The 24,102-nt window shown below is 36.2% G+C and overlaps 4 protein-coding genes across 4 annotated transcripts; 2 read left to right on the forward strand and 2 right to left on the reverse strand.

Moving 5' to 3' along the window:
• Window positions 1–6,605: 6,605 nt before the first annotated feature.
• LOC106451113 lies at window positions 6,606–9,580 on the forward strand. The gene is made up of 3 exons (XM_013892975.3): window positions 6,606–7,520; window positions 8,572–8,770; window positions 8,888–9,580. Exons 1-3 carry the CDS (start codon window positions 6,849–6,851, stop codon window positions 9,334–9,336), a joined length of 1,320 nt encoding a protein of 439 aa, XP_013748429.1. The 5' UTR covers window positions 6,606–6,848; the 3' UTR covers window positions 9,337–9,580.
• Window positions 9,581–10,500: 920 nt separating this feature from the next.
• On the forward strand, window positions 10,501–12,197 carry LOC106451109 (UPF0481 protein At3g47200). The gene has a single exon (XM_013892971.3). It carries the CDS (start codon window positions 10,565–10,567, stop codon window positions 11,930–11,932), a length of 1,368 nt encoding a protein of 455 aa, XP_013748425.2. The 5' UTR covers window positions 10,501–10,564; the 3' UTR covers window positions 11,933–12,197.
• A 3,072-nt stretch (window positions 12,198–15,269) lies between these two features.
• On the reverse strand, window positions 15,270–17,010 carry LOC106451112. The gene is made up of 2 exons (XM_013892974.3): window positions 15,818–17,010; window positions 15,270–15,627 (listed from the first exon to the last, which is right to left on the reverse strand). The coding sequence occupies exons 1-2, from the start codon at window positions 16,516–16,518 to the stop codon at window positions 15,408–15,410; spliced, it is 921 nt and encodes a 306-aa protein (XP_013748428.1). The 5' UTR covers window positions 16,519–17,010; the 3' UTR covers window positions 15,270–15,407.
• Window positions 17,011–19,266: 2,256 nt separating this feature from the next.
• LOC125609295 (polyadenylation and cleavage factor homolog 4-like) lies at window positions 19,267–24,010 on the reverse strand. The gene is made up of 7 exons (XM_048780586.1): window positions 23,387–24,010; window positions 22,349–22,450; window positions 22,006–22,263; window positions 21,801–21,923; window positions 21,282–21,719; window positions 19,695–21,194; window positions 19,267–19,606 (listed from the first exon to the last, which is right to left on the reverse strand). Exons 1-7 carry the CDS (start codon window positions 23,780–23,782, stop codon window positions 19,592–19,594), a joined length of 2,832 nt encoding a protein of 943 aa, XP_048636543.1. The 5' UTR covers window positions 23,783–24,010; the 3' UTR covers window positions 19,267–19,591.
• Window positions 24,011–24,102: the final 92 nt, after the last annotated feature.

Genomic DNA, 24,102 nt, shown 5'->3' on the forward strand with positions numbered 1-24,102 from the left:
TCTTTAAACTTAAGATCTACTCTCTATTGAACTCTCCTTAATGTCCCAGATACGCATACCACCACAGCGCCAGAAACGACTGGTGGTGACAACACCGTTCAACACAAATCTCTCACGCTTTTCCATTTTTACGCTCTCGCTCTTCCTAAGGTGCCTCTGCGGCTTTTCTTTTGGAGGAAATATATACACTTTTTCATTTAGGGTTTCTAGGCTAATGGGCTCTAAGCCTCTACTTATTAGTGTAAGGGTTCCGGCTTAAGATAGAGATACGGTGGATTCAGATTAAAGTATCTTTACCTTTTTTATATTACGATCCATCTTCAATAGAAATAGTTGATATTTTCTATTGCTTATCATTTTTACATATAAATATAAGGGACAATTTACTGTATGACCATAGCAAAAAAAAAATGAAGAATATAACCATACTTTGGAAAATGTGTCATTATGCCACATAAATAGACATCACAGTCTATAACCATACTTTGGAAAATATGACTATACTATATATGTTTCTATGATAGTATAAATTTAAAGTCGTGTTTATGGAATATTGTAAAAAAATTATAAAATATATGTTTGTTTTGAAAGTTTTAAAACATAATATGTGTAGAAAAAAATCTATGTTTTTATCATGTTAAATTCAAAGTTTAATAATTGTTCTAACCAAAATTAAAATGAATTAAAAGAAGAAGGGGAAAACATATTTGTATAAGAATAAAAAAAGTGTTGTCAAGGATAATATAGCAATTATTATACAAATATCATAGCCTAAGTTCTCTTATGGTTATATGCTTAATTTGATGATCTGTTATAGACATGAACTCAAATTTCCCTAAATATAATCTTCTATCTAATAAAAACTATATATGTATTGTTTTTTCTCTAAACTGATTTACATAAATAATAAACTATTAGTTTATACATAATTTAAAACTTATCATAAAATGATATATAAAACATCCATATTTTCAATTAGTGTGAGAAAAAGTACTTTTTGAAATCCTTCACGTTTATACATAGGGGCATATAAATCGACCATATAAACATTGCTAAATCAATTTCTAAATATTTCATGGATTTCTTACATCTTTGAGTAGAAGTTTATTACAAAAAAATTTCATCTACGATATGTACCAGTTAGAAACTATTATGTTGTTATTATACCGTCACAAAGTAAAACTAACTTTTCCATCACAAGTTCGTAATTAGTGTGACGAGACATACAGTCATAATATGGTAACAGATGTTAACCAATTGTTAATTTGTCACAATTTTGTCATTGATTGCGACAAAACTTAGATACCATTTGAATCATCACAATATTGTGTCGAAAAAGCTACTCATCTGTGACACAAAAATTTGGTCACCATAACGTATCTAAAATGTCATAAATTTGTGACAAATATTTTTTGTATCAAAATTTAGTCACAATATAATCATTTTCTTGTAGTGATTCATGAATGAATAATATCTCGAAGATGCGAGAAATAATTCGTTTAGTATCCAAAGATACTAACATAGCTATACTTTAAGGGTGTCAATTAGTCTATCCATGTTCAAATGGTTTGTCCAAACAAACAATTTTTCTTCTGGATACTACTAACTAAAGATTAAATATTATTGTGTTGGACTATTTACAACTCGTGTAGCAGATAATCCTTTATTCTTTTTTTGAATGCAATAATCTTTTTACCTTTTTTTTTGATAAGTATGTGAATTTTCGTATATAAAGTATTGTTGTAAATGTACAAAATTAAAAAACGGTTAAGCCGTTTGCTGCAAAAAAAAATAACAAAGAGGCTTACATGTTGAGATTAGAATCATCAACACACAACTAAGAAAATCGAAACCACAAACGCAACAGATTTCTGAATTTCCGTTGCCCTCTCCTTGCAGAGATTGCGTTGCGGATGAGTTTATCTATTCCTTTGAATAAGATAGGAGGGTGGTGGACGTTGTGTTATGAAGTCGCGCGTTGCGTTCGATCCACAATCTGTTGATCGTGCAATGGACAAGGCGTCGAAGCATTAAAGGGCAAGTAGAGTCCTTCATATCGAGCCATTCAATAAGAGAAGTCCATGTGTGAAAGAGGAAGCTATAACCCATCCGCCTAGTTACCAGCATCCAGACCTGTTTGCTGTAGGGACATCTCAGAAATAAATGGTCTTTGTTTTCATCATGTTGATTGCAGAGGAGACATGATGTGTTGATAAGAGGTGACCATTCTGCAATGCACAAGCGAGTTGGAAGTCTGTCAAGATGAGCCACTCACATGTGGAAGGCAAAGCTTGGTATGGGACCTGCAAACCAAATAACAGACGACAAATCTGCGGGGTGTGACCGATTACGAATTGCTTTCCAGGTATGAATGGCTGAGAAATACGTTAACGAGAATCCATCAACCTCCCATCTGTAGCAGTTTTGTTGGCTTGAGAGGCTTGGTAACTGGATAGAGCAAAGAACAATGTGCAACGTCTCAGCAGCAGCATAGCAAGCTGGTTGGAGCAGCCATCATGTTTCAGTGCAGCAGTATCTCAATTTTGTATTTAGAGGAATGCATGTCTATCTCGGTCCATCATAGCCAAAAAGCTTAATAACAGGTCCCAAACAATTACATCTATCAAACCAGAAGCTTGCTAAGAGACCATTGCCTACATCACATTTTAAGAACCTTTCAGCAAGAGATCTTAATTTTAAAATGGCCTTCCAGATCCATGATCCTTGCTTTGTTTCATCAAAGCTCCAAATGCTAGCGCCTTTCAGTATGTGTTTCTTTGTCCACTTTGCCCACAAAGATTCAGATTCACAGTGCAAAAGCAATATTAACTTCAGACAAAGAGACTTGTTTCATGTTGAGAAGTCACGGAGCCCTAATCCACCTTTTGATTTTGGTAAACAGATTGTAGTCCATGAAACTTTCACAGCAGCTCTGGATGTAATTTTACCATTCCAAAAAAATTTTGCACATAAAGATTCAATTGCCCAGATACAACCTTTGGGTAAGATAAACTTGAGAACCAAAAGTTTACGGTACTGAAGATGACAGAAGAGAGTAATTGCATGTATCCAGCATAGAGGAGAGCCCGAGAGGACCACAAGGTGAACATGTTCTTGAGCTGATCTATAAGAGGTATGTATTCCGAGACACAAAGCTTCCGGTGCATCAAATGGAGACCCAAGTACCTGACATGAAGCGAGCCGAGTGAGAAGCCAAGACTTGCCAGGTCTGTAGCTTCTACATGGCTCATCCCATGCAGTGAAGAGTTTGGTTTTAGATTTGTTCATCACCAAACCTGACCAGGAGGATAATCTGTCCAGCGTCGCTGTTATCTGTCGTAATGAACCTTGCTCTCCGTAAACAAAATATCATAACGTCATCCGCAAAGGCAAGGTGAGTTATAGCGGGATCAGATGCTGAAGGATGGTATTCAATGATGCCTGCTATAAACTCAGTGTTAAGCATTTGTCCAAGAACCTCCATGGTTAGGACAAAGAGATATGGCGAAAGAGGGTCATTTTGGCGAAGGCCCATAGACCCTCTGAAGTATCCTTCAAATTCCACGTTTACGGAAACTGAAAACCTTGTCGTTGTTATACATTGCTCAATAAGGCTGACAAAATTTTCCGGGAACCTAAAAAGAGTCGAATGTCTTTTTCAGATCAGTTTTGAGGATGGATCGCCTAAAGATATTTTTCCAATTATAACCTTGGACAAGCTCCGAGACGAAAAGAACATTTTCTACGAGAAGACGGCCAGGGATTTTTTTTTACCTTTTCATGTTGTTTACTTTTAAAAGTCTATTTACAATGTTATACATTAGAATTAAATATTAACGAGTAAATACCAATATAATAATAATTAGCTGAGGGCTTTACTAAGCCACACAAAGTGATTTACGTTGGGTTTTGTTTGCAATTTTTGCTGCATAACATGAATAAATAATGTAGTGTATAGTAAACGTGCAGTGAACTTACGTATATACGGTTTTCAAATTTCAATTATTATATACAGATTTTTTTTGTTGTAATATTTAAATAAGTACTTATATAAATCAAATCCGTCGGTATATTCATAAATTGACATTTCATGGTACGACTGAGGAAATATATTTAATTTATTGGGCGATACAAAGTTTTGTCATAATAATAAAATTAGTTAAAAGACAAAATCGACATACGGTGTCGTTTTACGCTCCACGCGTTCAGCAAAACCTTTTTGTCTGCTGCATGCTCAGGTGATAAAAGCGTAGTAGATTTGGCTTACTAATAACAAATAATTAAACAGAATAATCAGCTGTAACTTTAACTAATACCACAGCTTTGTATTTCTCGTTCGTTTTGTATATTTCAAGTTGATTAGGTTAGTATTTAAATCTCCTAGACATGGTGGCATCCGAGAACAAACAGTGTCCCTACAATGTGCTCTCCTTAATACAGTATATTAGTACCAATTGCAATTAATTGTTTTTATATACGTTGTGATAATTAGTGGACTTCGCTTTTTATGATAAAAATCATTCATATTGAGACAACAAAAATAATAAAATAATCTTACTTATTAATAAACACACAGATTTGACACTTATTAGAAATAGGTATGAGTGGATGAACAGTAAAACCAATTATAAAACATTTGATCCACAACTTCTCTTTAAATCAATTTTCAGTATTCAAGCGAAAACTAAACTGTAGTGCCACATGAAATTACAGGTCGAACCATAGTGAAATTATCACCTGTATACTAAATAATTATAGAAACCTAAAGTCCACAGATGCTGAGAATTTAATTAAAGGGAGTCCCAGCTGTAAAGCCTACAACTTTTCCATCTCATTTATGGTGCGAACCTTTATTTGTCCTGCCCAATGCATTTTTTATAGCAAGAAGTACTAATATTTTTTTCATTGTATAATTTCAATTTTCAAGAAACAATAATTCGGTGTGTATATGATATGCATTTTATTTTGTGTATATGTATTGGCAAATTTTCACGTGTGGACAATATATGAGTACGTAGGACAAATTAGTCGTTGGATTAGTAGTTACCAACAGTCGCCTTAATTAATAAATTACTATTCTACTTTTGTTTTGTATTTGTTAGGGTGAAGATAATATAAACATTGATCTTAATCATAGATATATTACGACAAAGATATGAACCTGTTCATTACTCGAAAATTATATGAAGACGAAATAGAATATGCCCTATTTTTTTGTCATCAATATCCGATTTATATTCTATAAATTATGTAATAGTTTTGTTTTTGCTAAAAAAATTATTATTTAATAGTTGTGATAAAATTGATTTGTCTTGGTCTATAATATATGTATATGATTTATTTTCTTGATTTCAGCATCGTCAGATACTACTTTCCGGATGAGTATAAGTTAATTTCCGACCACTAATATATGAGATTTCTTGCAAATATAAATAATCAACGATAGATTTCGTGCCATGCCCGGTATCGTGAAATGTGGAACATGGGGTGTCTTTCTTTTTGAACTATCTATCACTAAATCAGATATATTCAGATTAGGAATTACGTCAAGTGCCAATGAGATTGTTATCACTAAAACCGTATCTTATTGATTTCAAATCAAGTTAACGTCAGTCCATGTATATAAATAAATAAACACAGTTTATTTTAACAATACAAATGTTGAACACTCAACTTGTAAAAATTTGTTTCAAGCTAAAGTTGGATAGTTCAATAGCATATAAAATGTTAGTGTACTATCAACATCTAGTTCGTATTTAGTGTTTTTTCTAGTGTATCTCCAACGCCACTCTATATTTTATAACAAAACAGAGTAAAAAATGAAGAAATGAACAAAAAAAATAAAAATATTATTTTATATATAAAATAATATTTTTTTTTGTTTATTATTATTTTTCTTTTCTATTTTAAAATAAAATATGAAGTGAGGTTGAAAATGCTTTAGGACATGTCGCATATATTTCAAAATTTAGTCATAAATCTCGTATAGAGAAATAGACTTTTTGTAGTGAAGAAAAATTATTCATTTCAGTTTCAGTCTTCATTTCAAATCATCTGAAAATTAGCATGCGAGAAGTGTTTGTGTGTGTTTAAAGATAAAATTATCCATTACAGATTGTGATTTTCTTTCTTGGAATTGTATAGTATTTACTAGAACAAATACACAGTCAGCTAAGTGTTACTTCTAAAAGAGCAATAAACTTACAAATACACGATATAGACTGACTCGCATATCGATACCAAGAACTTCAAGTTTCAAGCAAGCCACATGGAAAAAATAAGTGCAAACCAGCATCCCAGTTTTCATCTTCCTACAACAGGTGGACCGACCGTACATGAATCATGACCATAATCTGATCCTTACATGATGAGAAATTGATTGTGCTTACATTACTCGAGTGCATTTTACAATCCAGGTGACTGAAATTACTTACTGCATGCTCTGTCAAATTTCTCTGGCTGATAAAAAAAAAATTGATTAATAGACTATTTGAATTTTAACACGTAAACTCAACTTTTTTCAGGAGCCTTTCAAGGCCCACCTCTGAAAATAATATGTCAACTAAATTTTCTTCAAACCAACAAAATTACCTTTGCACAAAGACACATGTATATTACATTTCAATATGAAGAAAAAAAGAATATAAAGAGACCAAAACTTTATTATTTTTATTTTTATTTTTATTTTTCAAGATGCTAGGAAATAGCCAAATCCAAGCATTGACTCTTTATCCAATGTCTTACCCTTTGTCTATAACTGTTCCTCATCTTTCACTCTCCTCACCAAACCTCTCTCTCTTCTTATAAGAAAGAGCGCCCAAAAGTTTTAGAGTAGTAGTTTTGTCTCCATGGCTGCTGAGAAGAAGAAACACTTACATGAGCTTCTTGAAGATGACCAAGAACCTTTTCATCTCAACCATTACATCTCTGACCTTAGGTCTCAGATGGGTTGCTCCACTTTGCGTGTCAAGAAACGAAAGTCTGAAAACGCCACCGTTCTACCTCCTGGCTTCTTCTCATGCGAGCGTTCTTGTTTCTTCGCGACTTATACCAACTCTCCCGACCCTAGAAAGTCTCCTCTCTTTGAACTCCGTTCTCCGGCGAACAAGAAGAGTCGTGACGGTCGAGTTTTCCTTCAGATACCGACAAGAACCGCCGCAATTCTGCTGGAAGCGGCGGCCAGGATTCAGAAGCAGCAGGTCGAGAAGGCTGATAAGACAAACAACAGAGCTCGGAACAGAGGAAACACGTTTGGTATGTTCGGGTCTGTTTTGAAGCGGTTAACTAACCGTAAAGCCAAACCGTGTCTGCATAGCGCTGATGGAAACGCGGTTTTGTCTGAACGCGGGTCGGAGCCAACGAGTAGTAGCAGCCGGCGAGAGCGTTTGGTGGAGGTTGATGATAAGTGCTTTTGTGAGAGCCCTTTTCATTTCGTCCTCCATACAACTCCTTCTACTTCCGGTAACCGGACTCCCCACTTCACGTCGACGGCTACTTCTCCGGCGAGACGCAGTACAGAGGTTTGTTCTTTAATTATTTTTTATTGGTGCAAATGTTTATAATAATTATCTATTTAAATATAATTATCTGTTAATAATATTTAATTATTATCCAGCAAATGCTTAGAATTAATAAAATAATTATGAAAAATAGTCTTAAGTTTTATATCAGATTAGTAAAATACTCCTAAACCAAACAATAAATCTAAACTATACAAAGCTAGATTATTAATCTAAAATCATAAACCACAACATTTCAAATTTAATGCATTTTCCACACAAAATTGCTTATTTCCTTATTTTAGAAATATTAGTAAAAAGTGTTCCAAAAACAAAATATATTTAGCAATTTCATTTTTGAACTTTTATATATTTTCAGTAATGACTAAATAAATCCACTGCCAAATAATTCATACTAGCCATAAATTATCATACAGTAAAAAAGATAGTAAAAAACATTCTATGGAAAAACATCTGATTAGAGCAGTGACACATGACCGGCTGAAAATTGCCCGTCTGATATTGACTGAATTATGTAAGTTCTTCAGGAGTACGGTTAAATATGTTTTTAGTGTAGAATGACGGATATGCCCCTACCCTAGACTGAACATATGTCGTAGTGCCTCGGTTTGGTGAGGGTGTTAATGTCATTTACATTTCCCCACTATGCCGATTATTGCATCTCACTAGATATTCAATTTCAAAGATTTCAAACCAAAAGACATTTTCTACCTTTTAATTCAGTAGGTCAAAGTCTTAAATTTAATGTAAACCAAATCTTGTGGTAGACTTAGAAAATGTCGGTATCAAGGTTTTGTCAAAAAAGTGAAATCTTTTTAGGGAAAGAAAAATTATATGTAAAATTTACCCTACATGTGAGTGTACTCTAAAAAAAATCCACAGTAAAAAGTTATATAAGTGATAGAAGAATAATGAATGTAAATAGATAGCTTAAAAACCGACCTTCATGGATATAAATTTGAATAGCTAAAATTAGTTGTGGATCCAAGGCTAAAAATAGTAAAAGACAAAAAATGGTGAAACCAAAAGTGTATTAAATGAGGTGTAACAGGACGAAGATAGCAATGAGACAGAGAGCTTAGAGAAAGTGAGAGGACAAGGAGAAGAAGATAAAGAAGAGGAAGACAAGGAACAATGTAGCCCTGTTTCTGTACTTGACCCTCTTGAGGAAGAGGAGGACGACGAGGACCACCACCAACGTGAGCCTGACCATATAAATCTCCCCCCGTGCAGCTTTGAAGTTGTACAACGTGAGTAACCAATCTCCCCCATCACATGTCATGGCCCCAAAGGACTTGGAAACATAACTTAAGATTGGTCCCAAAAATGTTTTAAAAGGTTTTAAACTTGTGTGTTGGACTAAACAGGGGCGAAAAGGCGGCTACTCAAGAAGCTTCGTAGATTCGAGAAGTTAGCAGGGCTGGATCCGGTAGACCTCGAAGGGAAGATGTCAGAAGAAGATGAAGAAGAGGATGAGGAGAGCGAGGAAGACGATAACGTAAGGGTTTATGATTCGGATGAAGAGTATGAGGATGTAGATGATGCAATGGCAAGAGAGACTGGAAGCGCTGAAGAGGAGAGGATGAAGAAGAATGATGAGAGGCAGAAAAAGTGGAGGATGATGAATGCATGGAGAGTAGGAATGGGTGCGGAGGAAGATGTGGACGTGGTGGTGCAGAAAGATATGAGAGGAGAGGCCGGAGAATGGACAAAACACGGTGGAGAAGTGGAGGAGGCCGTGTCTGATCTTGAGCTCTCTATATTCTTCTTCTTGATTGATGAACTTTCCCATGAACTTGCATCTTCTCCTCCATGAACAACTAATGAATTTTATTAGAGTAGCTAGGTTTCTAAATATCTTTGACTTGATAAGCCAAACTAACCTCATTAACGTTAATACTAGAATTACATAATTTCTTACTGCGTAGAAAATTTCACAAACGTTAACATTCAATCGGATAACCCTCGGACCGTCCTATTTAGGCCCATATGCATGTTCGTTTTATCTGATGTTGTAATTCATGTCTTGTAAATACATAAAGGGTTGGACTGACTTGAAATCCATGTGTCACTGAACAATAATTTGTAATCTATTTCTCTATTAATATTGTCAACATGTTAGTATATGGGTTCAACGGATGATCCTGTTTGTTTTGTGTACATGAGTTGTTGGAAAAACACTCTAAGTTCCACCAAGTTTGAACGTAAAATATTGTTTAACCCAAACAAACCGGATCATGCCTATTCAACTTTCATGCCTTAGTAAAATACTCACATTGACGGATCAAGAAATGGATCCACGTCTAAATAGCGTGTTCCTCACGAACGAATCAAGTTTTAACTTGAGACAATACACACATCTTATTTCAATAAGCCATATGAATATGATCGCAACATAGTACATCAATATATATTAATTACAACATAAATACTTTTCTAATAACCTGTGTTTCCAGTACTAAAATGGCCATTTGCTTTACTCAAAACCAATTAGCAAATAAATTAGTAAGTTGACTGATCTACGCTTTTTGTATATACACGGTTGTAGTTATTTATCTTTTCAGATGTGAGATTCATAATCGGATAGAACCATACTTGACGATATCTTTTGAAGCTTTTTTCGGACTTGGACATGAATGACTCGATTGACACCTGTGACACCAACCAATACTTTTTTGCATATTTGTAAATCTTCTAGATTGATCACTTGAATATAATATGCATGTAAAACCTTTTTTTCTTTGGAGCTATATAACTCGAAAGTAAAATAATTAGAATCACTGCTAGTTTCTTCAAAGAAACTTCCGAGCAGCGAAAAGACCATATGATTGGACCAAGTCATTAAACATAACTACTAATTAATCTTTCATTGAAAAATACACATCTAATTTTAAAATCTGAAATAATGATGGACCAGCTTCCATTATGTGACGATCAACTGGGCCACAAAAATAAAAATACCAATTACAAAGACTTCTAGTTCCAAAACTATCCCTTCAACACCTTTTTAATACATCATTTTCATTAATTCCACAACAACAATTATGGTGGACACGGCGGAGGAGCAACCGCCTAATGTCTCCGCACACGACGGAGGAGAAAGCCTCCTCAAGATCCGCATTGACAGTATGCATAAGAAGCTAAAGGAGCCACCAAGATTGCTCAGCTCAGCCGCTGGAAAACCATCTTGCTCCATCTTCCGAGTACCTCAGAGCATGATTGATTGCAACGGTAGATGCTACGAGCCGCGAGTGGTCTCCATAGGACCGTACCACCGAGGCCACACACACCTCCAAATGATGGAAGAACATAAATGGCATTACCTAGATGCTCTTCTCACTCGAACCCACCAAACAAAATCCTTAACCCTAGAGGATTACATGAAGACCGTGAAAAGCGTTGAGGACGAGGCACGAGAGTGTTACTCCGAGAGAATACACATGAAGTCAGATGAGTTCAACGAGATGATGGTTCTTGACGGTTGTTTCATTCTTGAGCTGTTTCGTAAAGTTAGTCAACTTGTTCCTTTCCAACCTAACGATCCAATCGTGGCCATGGCTTGGGTGCTTCCTTTCTTCTACAGAGACTTTCTACGTATCGAGAATCAAATCCCTTTCTTCGTTCTTGAAACTTTGTTCCATCTCACGAGAGGAGACGACGAGAAAGAGACCAACGCTTCTTTACCGTCTCTAGCGTTTGCGTTTTTCAACAACACCATGCACAGGACAAAACAAGATCTCGCGAGGTTCAAAGACCTAAAAGCAAAACACCTCCTTGACCTAGTCCGGTCAAGCCTCCTCCCGGAGAGTGAGCTTCACGCGAGGTCACTAACCAATCCAGGGAAGAAGAAGGTACCGTCCAACATCATCCACAGCATCTCGAAGCTCCGACGAGCTGGGATCAAGATCCGCGAGCTTAAAGACGCGGAGAGCTTCATCGTTGTGAGGTTCAGACACGGAGCGATCGAGATGCCTTGCATCACCGTCGACGACTTCATGAGCAGTTTCTTACAGAACTGCGTGGCGTACGAGCAATGCCACGTGGCGTGCTCGAAGCATTTCACGACGTACGCTACGTTACTAGACTGTTTGATGAATACCTACAAAGACGTTGAGTATCTATGCGACCAAAACATAATAGAGAATTATTTCGGAACAGAAGCTGAGGTTGCTGGATTCGTGAACAGTCTAGGCAGAGATGTTGCGTTCGACATGGCGGAGTGTTATCTTAACGACTTGTTTAAAGACGTGAATGAGTATTACAAGAGTAGTTGGCACGTGGAATGGGCTAGTTTCAAGTACACTTACTTTAGTTCTCCTTGGTCTTTTGTCTCTGCTCTTGCTGCTTTTGTTCTTTTGATCTTGTCTATTGTTCAGACTATCTTCACCATCTTCCAGGCTTATCAAAGATAAATTTCGTTTCATTTATTGCAATTAATCTAATTTGTTGGTCTATGATTGAATGGCACATGATATACTTTATGATAATGTTTTTGTAGTATTATATTAGTGGAACTAGTTACTAGTGTATTATTAAGCACAATAATTTGTTTGGATTTTTTTTGTCCAGACGTATCATGCATCGATAATGTTCGAGTCATTGCCTGGAGATAGATGATATTATATATTTTCCCTAGAACATCTAGATATATTGTTAACTAGATGTTTGGTCCGCATATACGGGTATAAATTATTTATTAATATATATATATATATATATATATATTAACAATTTATATTATGATAAATTATTGTTTATGTTCTTAAAATATTTAAATAAAAAATGTATTATTTATTTATGACAAAAATTTCATCAAAAATATTTATAAATAATTTATGCCCACATATAATTATATATATTCATTATTGCGTTTATATTCTTGGAAACTCTTCAGTATCATTTTTTTTTTTGAAAAATCTCTTTATACATTACATTCATTAATAATAAAAAATTGAATCCACTGAATAAAAGTTTATGTTTCAACGAATCACACACAGAGATATTGATAAACACACATAAAGTTAATTGTATTTCATAACTTATCATTTGGGCAATATATGAATTCTTTTTAAAAATAATTTTCTTTATACTACATTTAATAATAATTATTATTTAAGATATCATATATACAATTATTAATTGGTCAAGCGTCACTTTGTACATGTGTTAACAAATCGCCCATGAATTAAAGTACCAGATATACAATTATAAACTTTTTAAAAAATGTTATTTTAAAATAATCATTATGAAGTTTAATAATGGAAACGCTAACATATTATGTGTGAACAAAGTATTATTCTACAAATTATATAAGCAAATCTACTAACTAAAATTATCGAGAACCTAACAAATATGTAAAATTTTCTAAAATCATGGAGATATTAAAAATAAGCAAAATCACTATGACATCATAAATTATTTGTTAATAGATGCATTAGTCATTACCAATTTATATTATGATAAATTATTGTTTATGCTCTCAAAATTTTTAAATCAAGTATCAAATTATTTATATATGATAAAAAAATCATCAAAAAAATATATTCGTTATTGTGTTTAAATTTTTGGAAACTCTCACGTATTGTAAATATTTTTGAAAATATTTATATACATTATATTCAGTTTATTAGATTAATATTTAATATTTATCTTTTGTTTTTTAATATTAAAAAAGAAGATTAAAATAATATAAGAATTTATTAAAAAAAATAGTTTATATTGAATTAAAATATTTATTATTATTAAAGATATCATATATACAATTATTTATTGGTCAAGTGTTACTTTGTACATGTGTTAACAAATCCTCCATGAATTAAAATACCATTTATACAATCATAAACTTTTAGATAAATGTAGTTTTTATTTAAAACATTACAAATAAACAAAATTATCTAAAATTATGGAGAATAGAACAATTAAACAAGACTAACTAAAATTATGGAGAATATGACAAATCAACAAATTCACTTCTCAAATAATATTATAGATATTATAAGAGCAAGTTAATGAAAACTATTCTGAAGTTAATTAAATAGAAGGGTTTAATTTTAAAAAAATACGAGATTGTTTGATAGCATGACTAGGAAATGGTCAATTGAATAGAAAATGTCAACGATCTCTTTGCTCTGTGGATCAACTCATTCCACGTGACAGCTCATGCTTCATAATCAAAGTCTATAGTAAAACCCAATGAATTTTGGTAAATTACCTATGATAAACATACCACCCTAAAATAGTAGATTAAATTTATCATCCATAATTAAGATACTCTAAGCAGATATATATGTATGGCATATGACATGTTTTGTGTGTTTCTTTCAATAGTTATATAAACACTTTTAAGTGGTGTTCGTAAAAAGGAACGTTTGAAGGAGGGAAAACAAAAATCTAGAAAACGAGTAGTGAAGGACTTTTACAATTTCAACGTCTCTAGTACCGATGCTTGATATTTCTTGTTGGCCAAGTCTCTCGAAGAAGACTCGGTCGTCGTTTTATTCTTCTATAAATCATGCCTTAAGCCCCAACTGCATATATAATCACATAAACACACAATCCAACATACATTTTAGACATCAATTACCAAACAAAACACTGATAATTTTTCTATCTATTTATTTCAAGATCGTTATTTGTGAATCATTCTCAATTTACACGAACGCAATAATGAACGACAAAACATTGGTCTCTAAACCTAGCAGACCAGACAACATCCCCAAGCTACTGGATCGTAAGGAGAATCAAGGCATGATTCAAGATGACGAGCGTTCTAAGCTTGATAGCCGCATTAATATCCACACGACACGCTCTCGAGGGGGCAGTCTAATCGAGGAGGTCATCGACAAGCTTGAGAGATTCAAAGTACGTACGGTTAACATCTTGGTGGGAGTAGAAGATGACGAACAGAAAAAATAAAGAAGTACCAAATTTTGAATTCATTCGTTCAATTCTAACCAACAAGACCTCACCTGTCCATTGCTCTTCATGTGCAATGATTTTTTTTATTAATCTCCAAGCCTATGTATGGGCCTATAAGGGCCGGGTCACCAAAATTGTGGGCTACATGGGTCGTTAAAGTTTAAAAGCTCATATAGGTCACATATGTTCCAATTTTTTTTTTTAATTAATATCTTCCATACATATCAAAGGGTTCTAATTTGTCAATTGTTATTGTTAAATAAACTGTTTCTTTGGAAACATATGTTGTTTTAAACTATTTTATGTATAGATTCGGATGCATTGTGTAGTTGACAAGCGTCTCTAGTGCTTGAAAACAAATTCAAAACGTTACCAGTATGAGAAAATAATCTATATTAAAACATCAAAGTTGGTCAGTTAAAAAAAACATCGGTGGGATTTACTCAGTTTCTTAATATTAAAATAAATTAAAACAATTGTGAAATACTCAATTTTAAAATAATATATACTATTATTTGCGAAGTGACTTTTCGAGCTCTCACGTTATAGGCTACTGCCGCCATCTCCGGGATCAAGAATGTTCCTAACCAAATACGTTTAGGTCTTCTCAGCTCATGGATTTCATAAACCCACTTGTCTGAGTTCTTTCGTTGTCTCAATCCCTTATACAAAGGGTGGTGACAGCTATTTTCTTTGGAGGTTCCTTGCATATTGATGATGATAATTAGGGTTTTGAGGAGAGATGGGTGATGAGTTTGATGAAGGAGAAGAGAAGTTGTAAGCCATTTTATGGCAAGAGGAGTTTGTGCTAAGTTAGTTGAAGAGTGAAGATGAGTGATGATCTACTTCAAATATCATGAAAAAAATTAAATCAGAACAAAGAGTTATGTCAAAGTTAAAGCATGCATGGGAAACAAAAATGTTAAAGTAAGTGCATCAGTAATAAGAAAGTTTTTTCGGGTTAACTTTTTACTTTTTAGAGACACAAATGACAAGAGAGAACGATTTGGCTTCTCTTACTCCAATCTTCTTGTTCTCTTCTTCGTCTTCCTCGAGCCACAATCTACTATCCAATCCACTCCTCCTCCTGAACATAAACACAGCACATGGAGGAGAAGACGATGAGGAAGAAGAAGATGATGAAGTGGAAGATAACGATGCCGTTTCTCTGAAGAACCAGTCGTGTAAGAGCATCTGTATTGGAAGGCCCTTAAGGCATCCCTTAGGGGAAGGGGGTGGGAACCGAGGAAGAAAGAAAAGGGAAAAGCCCTTAATTAAGGGCTGTCCCTTACCTTTCTATGACCAAAAAAAAAAAAAAAAAGCAGAATAAGGGACTTTCTCTCCCTCTCTCCTCATCCCACCAATACAGATGCTCTAAGTCCCACATCATGTCAATAAGCATCCCATCGAAGAACATCGTTTGGTTCCCTCTAAAATTCCATTTCAGCTTCTTCACCTCAAACACTTTCTTCTTATCCACCCAAACCGACATCGTTTCAGGACTTTTCAATTTCCATAAATACCCTCCTTCTCCTCCACCACCACCTCCTCCTCCGCCGCATTGGATCTGAATCTCGTGTTTAGCTCCAGCGTCTGAGAACCGAGCCTTCGTGGAGAGCCAGCAAGTTCCAGAGAATCTCTCCGTTCGAGAGACCCGCCAGGAAGACGTGTCTCGCACGTCGCCGACTCTAAGAATGATCTCGGAGTTAACCACGACGGTGACGGAGAATCTTCTTGTTGGTTCCGGTCCGTTGTTATCGTACTCTGCCTCCGTTAGATCCCAGAGGATCTCAGCGTTGAGTGATCCCGAGGAAGAAGTCGAGTTTCTTGACCCTTTTGGTTTCTTGAGGGAGACAGAGTAAGACTTAGTTTGCGTGGAGATCACGACGGTGAGATTATCCGACCAGGTGAGCGAAACAGAGACGGGTTTGTCGGAAGAAGGGAGATTGGTTTTATAAGTGGTAGTTACTGTGTCGGGGTGTAATGTCGGAGAGATGTAGGAATGATTTGAAGGACCTGAACAGTACGCATCTGATACGTTAATGGCGTTTTCGCTGTAACAAGCCACGAGACCTCTCATGATTCAAGAATGTGAGAAAGATAGAGAGGAGGAATCTTTGAAAGAGATTATGTCTTGGGAGAATAAGAAATGATGTTGAGGAACAAAGACTTGACCTACAAGAAATAGTTTTAGGGTTTTAAAGATTTTGGTATGGAAGTTGCGGAGAAGCTATATGAAGAAGAAAGAGATGACTTCTTCTTCTTCTTGTCTTGGATGTGAACATGTCTCTCTTCTGACCATTTTTTTTTTTGAGTTTCGTCAGGTTTGTAAAATATTTATTTATTTGATACTTCATTAATTGAAATAAAAAGTTTTAAGAAATTCAACCATTAAATGTAAATTAGATATGGAAAAAATAAGCCGATGACAAGAGATCGAGATACATTTAATTTTAGATATTTTGTAAACCATGTTCCTTGCAGTATCAACTTGTAATAATTTAATACATACTCCTTTCTTCGCTTGATAGTTTTTTCTTTGAGATGCTTTGATTAACTTTGTTTCCATTTTATCAATCATGTATATAGCTTGTTGCAAGAAAAGAAAGTAATTCAATAATAGTTTGACCTGGATTTATACAGGTTATGTTCTCGTAATAAGATGTGTGTGTTTGGTATTTTATATTCGTTAATTTCTAAGAAAATTACAAATGCCAATGACGTCTTCAAAAGTATGATGCGATCGTCAGGCAGGGAACGACTTGAGTCACACTAGACCTTTGATTGATAAAGTCTTAAAACTCATCGACTTTATCTAGACATCTCTCTGATAGCAACGTAAAACTATGGTCTAAAAACTAGATTGGCTGGTTAAAAAATTATTAACAAGTGCTTAGAAGAAGATAGAAGAAAAAAGTCTACCTAAAGAAACTACATAAAGACACGAAATGAAACATGATGAATGAAGAAGAAACGAAACATGATAGACTGGACTTGCATTTCTCTCAGACCATTTCTAATGCTACACTATAATTTCTCTATATTTCACTTTAAAATAGAATAACTCTATTATAGAGTTGAATTTGCTCCAATAGTTCATTCTATAATAGACTTGGAGATGCTCTCAGCCTTCTTGATATTATTTGTTTAAATGGCATCATGAGTCATCAAAGACGTTACGAAAACGAATCGAGTCTATATATATATAAAAAAGAAACAGTTGGTTGGATAAGCTCATTAAAGCTTACTTGTCAACTAATCATCATCTTACCTACACAACTACATCAACAACAATAATTAAAATCTCCGTTTCCACTCTTAAGAGCAGGTTTAAGCTTAAGGCTGTTGCTTAAGGTTAATTAGAATTAAAAAAAAAGAAAAAAGGAAAAAAAGCAAACAGACGTTGCTTAATTAAGCTAGGGAAGCGTCGTCCCTAAACGTGCACCGTGCACGTGTCCCGAAGGAATTGGCTTGAGGAGAGGTGTCGTTGGCTCCGATCGCGTTTCTTCTTCTCTCTCTCTCTCTCTCTCTCTCTCTCTCTCTCTGTGGCGAAAGGCGACATCTCTTGCGATCGGTGGCTTTGTTCGTCGAAACGAACGAAATGACTACACTCAATACGATGAATCATACTCCATAATATGATAGTGAAAAACAAACGAGATAACTACATTCAATATAATGTTTCTGATTTTCAACAAGGAGAAGAAAGCGGAAGTTCACATGTCGATCTCACATATTCAACAAATGTCCCTATAAATATCGCCAATCAGATGGGTGTTCGTACAAGAATTCGTGATAGACAAACACATCAACAACTAAAACGTGATTTGGTTGAGCATATATGACGTAAATTTGGAAGTGATCAAGATACCAACTGAGTTTCGATGTCTCGTTCCAATTATTATCGTTTGTTTTAGTAATCTTTTTTTCCATGCTTTTATGTTTGTATTTTAAAAATTATGTTTCAAATGTTATGTTTAACTATGTTTTATTTAAATAATAAATTTTATCTTTTTAAAACATTTTATGTTTAAAAATAAATTTAATATTTTTTTATTGTTAATTAAGCACCTTAAGTTAAGCAACTACCAATAAACCCCTACAATTAAGTGTTTCTTAAGATTATCTCTTAGCTAAATTTTTATACTTAAAAATTCATTAACAATCACTTAAGCAACATGCTCTAATATTGTTTAATGTGGTTCTTAAGATAAACACGTTTTTAAAAGACTCCTATCGTTTAAACTCTCGTCTCTTGGTAAGGTTCGGTTGCTCAAGTGATTTTGTTGTAGTTTATTTCTTCGAGCAACTACACCATTAACTGTAAACCACATTGACGTTCTCAAACATCTGCGTTTGTAAGCAATAACTAGTTGTGCATTTATGAATTAATCAATGAAATTGAAGAAACAGAGATCTTTTTTTTTTTTTTTTTTTTTTGAACACCGAAGAAACAGAGATCAGCCTATCTGATTCGACATTAATATTGACCAGCTCTTGCTCACGTGAAAATTGGGGTTTCCCAAAAGGAAGGACAGTCGCTCTGCTTATCTAGACAGCCTATAATAACACTACTGCACATCCAATTTAACTCATAAAATCTTTTGCCCCTCTCTCTCACTCCCCAATTAATGTTAGCTGAATCTGCTTCTTTCCCAGATATGCAAAACGAGTAAAGGGAACTTTGATTCTATGAGAGTTAACATATGATAACGATAACTACACTCGAAATGAGTTAATGTATGATAAAACAATCATTCAACAGAAGTAAACAAATAGTCATTGCTAAGGTAGCATATATGGTAGTAGTTGTTGCTTTGGATGTTCATGATACGTAACCTGACAAATCTTTGCTCATAAGAAACCGTAGTGCTTTTGTTTTCTGTGACGCATGAAAGAAAGGCATAGAATCTGGAATGTGCAATATTGGGAAGGCCTCTTTGCTCTTTTGTATTTTGTATAGAATGAAAAGTAGAGAGACAAAAGCATATATTTCTTTCTCATTTTTAAATACTGCACATCTTTCTTTTTTCCTCAACTCGAAGCATGACACTTTTCTACAAAACTAGCATCACGTGAAATCGACCAAACCTGTTTCCCCTGTGATGCCACCGCTTCCTCCAGCACATGTTCCTTTGACCTTCATATGGAGGCTACTCGATCATTTCCTAGCAGAATGGAACAACACGTAAATGTGGATTCATGCTGGATTAAAGAATGGAGTTTTAGAACAGCGAGCCTTTAAAGATAAGTTACCTGTTTGATTGCATTCCCAACTCCCAAGCCCGGTAGAGAACTCTTGGTCAAACAACCTGCATGGACGATCGGTCCATTGGCCTCACTCTCGTCCGGAGGAATGGCAAGGTAAGAAGCTCCTTTGAACATCCATTGATCCATTTCTTGACTGAAATATTCCTCAAACATCTCTCCACATAATATACATGCGCTCTGGTTCTCATCAGCAGCTATGGCTGGACCATCCTCAGCTGCACTCTCGGGTTCACTCAGATCTTCCTCACATTCAGGTTCAAGCTCTCCAGATTTCGCTGCTATCCAGTCATCAGCCTTTGGAAACCAAACCCTACATTTACTGTTCGTGCCATTTAACTCGAGCTTCTTCTTATCGTGCAGCTCCTCCATGTGCCTGTCAAGTTCTTCTTTTTGCTTAAGGCGAACGCCACAGGAGGTGCAGAGGTGTGGAAGGTCATCAAAAAGACTACTGATCACCGAGGGGTGAAGTTCACGGATTTTATCTGCTCTGAACTTCAATCCTATGAGGTTTTCGGGTTCCGTTTTTGCTGTTTCTGCTGGTGCTACCTTCGGGGAAGTGGAAGGACCCTTCTTCACCAAAACCACTGGCTGAGCATCTGATGGAACCACAGACATAGAACTACTGGTAGAGTGATCAGGACTATGGTCCTGTGAAACGGAAGGAGCCGCACATTGAGCGCGAGATGGCAGCTCCGTCTTTGAAGCTGGCGGCTCCGGCTTTGAAGCAGATATCAAGCCCTTTGAAACTAAGGAGCTCAAGAGGGACGAAATAGGATCTGAGGCCTTACTATTCTCTTTTGATGCCTGTGCTGATGTGACACCAGTAAGAGACACTGCGCCAGCAACTGAAGTTGGCAAAGTCTTATCCTTAGATACTGCTGACAGGGTTAGTGCCCTTGGGTCAGCCCCGTTTTGAGACATCTCCTCCTTGCTTCCACCACAAGTTGCATTATTAGAAAGGATTCCACTCTTCATGACAGCTGCCAACAAATCATTCATGTTGGCTTGTCCTCGAGCATTTTCAGCTGTTGACTTAGAGTCAAACTTTTCAACTTGAGATGAATCGGGTAGTTCAAGCGTATTCGTGTTCTTAAACTGGCTACTTGAAGATAAGGGCCGCACGGAGTCACTTTGAGATTTTGCTGGAAACCGGGAAGCCCTAGGATCACGTTGAGTGAGGGAGTGAGCTCTTCCAGAATCTTGCTTACTCACATTCTGTTTCGATTGTTTATCTGACACAGGTCCTGAGATTGGCAAGATTCCAGAGCTAGCAATCCTAGATTGAGGCTGAATTCCCTTTCTAGCTGCATTTGAGGCTGCACTAATAGAAGGAAAAACTTCTGAATCATGCAAAGATCTAGGAGAAGACGTCCAGGGGCCAAGAATACTTGAATCTTTTTGCTCTCTGGAATAAGAATTCACCGGATCAAGCCTTGGATCGACAGCTGAATACCTTGGCCGTTTTAAGAGGTGATTTTTAGATTCCTACAAGATGGGAAAAGGTTAAAAGACAAGAAACTAAATGAGTTACATCATTATAAAAAGTAATGCAAATTAACTATCATAGCTAACCAGTCTCTCTGATTCATCTGAAGCCTGAAACTCAATCTTCGGGTTGATAGTCGCCACATCTGTTTCGGATACCCTTGAATGCATGTCCCACATAAACTCTTCTTCCTCAGAGTTTTTCCAACTATCATAAGGCACGCCTATATTTCTACTGGGACCACTTGATTCCGAATTTTCAAGTCTCGCAGTAGCGTAGTTGGAAACTCTGCTTTTGGTGTGTAACCCTTCCCTCTGGTCGGAAATCAAATCAGGACCCCTGCTCATAGCTTCGTACCATTGTTTTCCACTCCCATCATCAGTAATCCTAGGACCAACTTTCTTAACCACTGATCTAGAATTATGCGGTAGATCAGAAGCATATTCATATTCCTCTGATACTGACTCCATATCCTTCTCGTAGAGCGGTTCACTGAGCGAGTCTTTTTGAGGTCGTCGAATGGTCTGAATTCAACATACAATGTCACAATCAGAAGACAGAGCACATGTTAAGACTGTAACTAAGCCAAGGAAAAATCATCTTACATTCACTTTCGCTGGACCTGCCCACAAGCCTCCAGATGCTGTGCTCGAAACTCTATCCAGTCTATCTGGATCCCGAGTCAAATTGGATGCGATCTCAGGGACATCCGTAACCATTACTTTTGTCTGCAAAATAAAAAACCAAAAAGATACTCAGAAAGCTGTAATGAAGTTATACATTTAGTGACCGCAAGTTTACTTTGCTTACCCGTCCTGACTGTTGGAGGCGTTGCCTTTCTAGATATTTGGGATTCACATGGATGCTATTTTGTGGTCGCTGAGATTGCAGATCAGTTCTGCCAGTGGTAACAGCAGCTGCTGGGCCATCACTTTTAGCATTAAAGCCTAGTTCTTTCTCAATTTGCTGAAGTATTTGCGGATGAAAGACTCCTTTCCAGGTTCCAAAAAGATGCCGCATGTTAGAGCGCATAGGAGGGTCAACTTGTCTGTAAGCCTTAACAAAAACCTGCACAGAAGTGAAAAGAGAGATATCAGATGAAGTTTCTAGGCAAAAGAAACTATATAACTATGACTACCAACAAAACACCAACCTCAGGCAGCCTGGCAGCAAAATACTTAATGTAATCTCTTCCAATGTTCTTCACAATGCTGTCCAACAGGTACAACGTTGGCAGCTTCTGATCACTTGGTACCTGCATAATATTCTTCAAATCAGATACCCAGAAAATGGCAAATTTGATCTCATAGAGAGTAACATCAAGGATTTCCACAATAGAGGGGACACTAAAGGTTAAGAACCAAAAGTCACTAACTTATCTTTAGCTAGAACTCAAAGCACAAAATATGATGACATTCAAGCTACTACTAACACATTTCCTGACAAACAAGGAATCTAAAAATGGGACACATGAAGCCATCAAACAGCATGCCCCAAAATGGCAGAGTAACACTATTACAAGTGTCAAAGTCTAAGCTGAAGTGACAAACATCGAAATAGCAATCCTTGTCTTTCCACCGACTTGACTGAACAGGCTCCAATGATTCTCCGCTACCCAAATATGACTAAAAAATGGTTTCGCTTCCCATAGAGAGCTTTCGGTAAGCAGAAGCCACTAAAAGAAAATACAACCTCACTTGACACATAGCTTACAGAGCTCTTGTCAAATGGCAAAGTGAAAAGGAAAAAAAAAACAATTGAACAACTCCAGCGTTTTAAAAGGGACTACACACTCCTCTAAACAAAACTCAGCACAATGACACGAGGAGTTGATATATGCATTCTTACAAAATGAATATGGACCAAACCGTTGCATGGGTAACAGCTAATTTGAGATAGTTAATAACATATTGTCGGGAAACAAACATCTTACAGAATGTGATCACAATAGATGGCATAAACTAAAAACTTTGATTCACAAGAATGATCTGCGACTTGATGAATACGAATAAAAAGTAAATAATCTCCAGAAAAGACAGTGGGGTTGTTTCAAAACTCGATTTTTCTCATTAAAACTTGTATACAGATCACAATCTCAACCACCACCTTCACCTTATTTCCCTTATATAGCAACTATACAATGACACAAACATGGTATTATAACAAGTGGGCATGAAAACTAGGTGTTCACCTCTATGATGTTATTGCAAATGGTGGACACGACGGCCTTTGCAGCATGCACATTCTCCCCAGCGATTATCGTCAGGTTCGTTATTATCGGCTTCGAGTTAAACGTGAGCTCGGATAACGCCGACTTATACTGATTCACAAGCTCGTAATGTGGATGAACCAGTTGCGGCTCATACGCCTCGCTACTACTCTCCGCTTCTCTCCCACCACCACCACCACCGCCAGCTCGAAACCTTGACGACGCCGGTAGAGCTCCCACCGCCGTAGCGACTGGTCTCTGCGACGGAAACTGCCGCGCGTTGGGATTCACCGGACGGATTGGTTCATCGCTGAGCCTCGGTTTCTTAATCGGCCCCGGATCTCTCGATCTATCAAACGGTCTACGCGAATTCTCCATCTTGAGGACTATAATCAATACACGAATCGAAAAAAAGCTACGAGGAATGGCCCTAATTCAAAAATCGATTAATAGAACAGAGCATTACAGCAATCGATAGATTGAATTACACATCGATAAGTTACAATCTACAGCTGAGACGTGAGTCTCCGAGAAAGAAGGAGAAGAAGAAGAAGATAAGAAAGCTTCGGATTCGGCAACAATGGCAGAGATGTGGACAAGCTCCGATCAATTAGGGTTTGTCAATTGGGGATTTTAAAGAGACGAGTGCAATGAGCTAGTAGGCCCATTTAGTGGCCCATTATCCACAAAAATTATTT

Source organism: Brassica napus, chromosome A5 (genome assembly GCF_020379485.1).
Source record: "Brassica napus cultivar Da-Ae chromosome A5, Da-Ae, whole genome shotgun sequence".
Lineage (NCBI taxonomy): Eukaryota > Viridiplantae > Streptophyta > Magnoliopsida > Brassicales > Brassicaceae > Brassica > Brassica napus.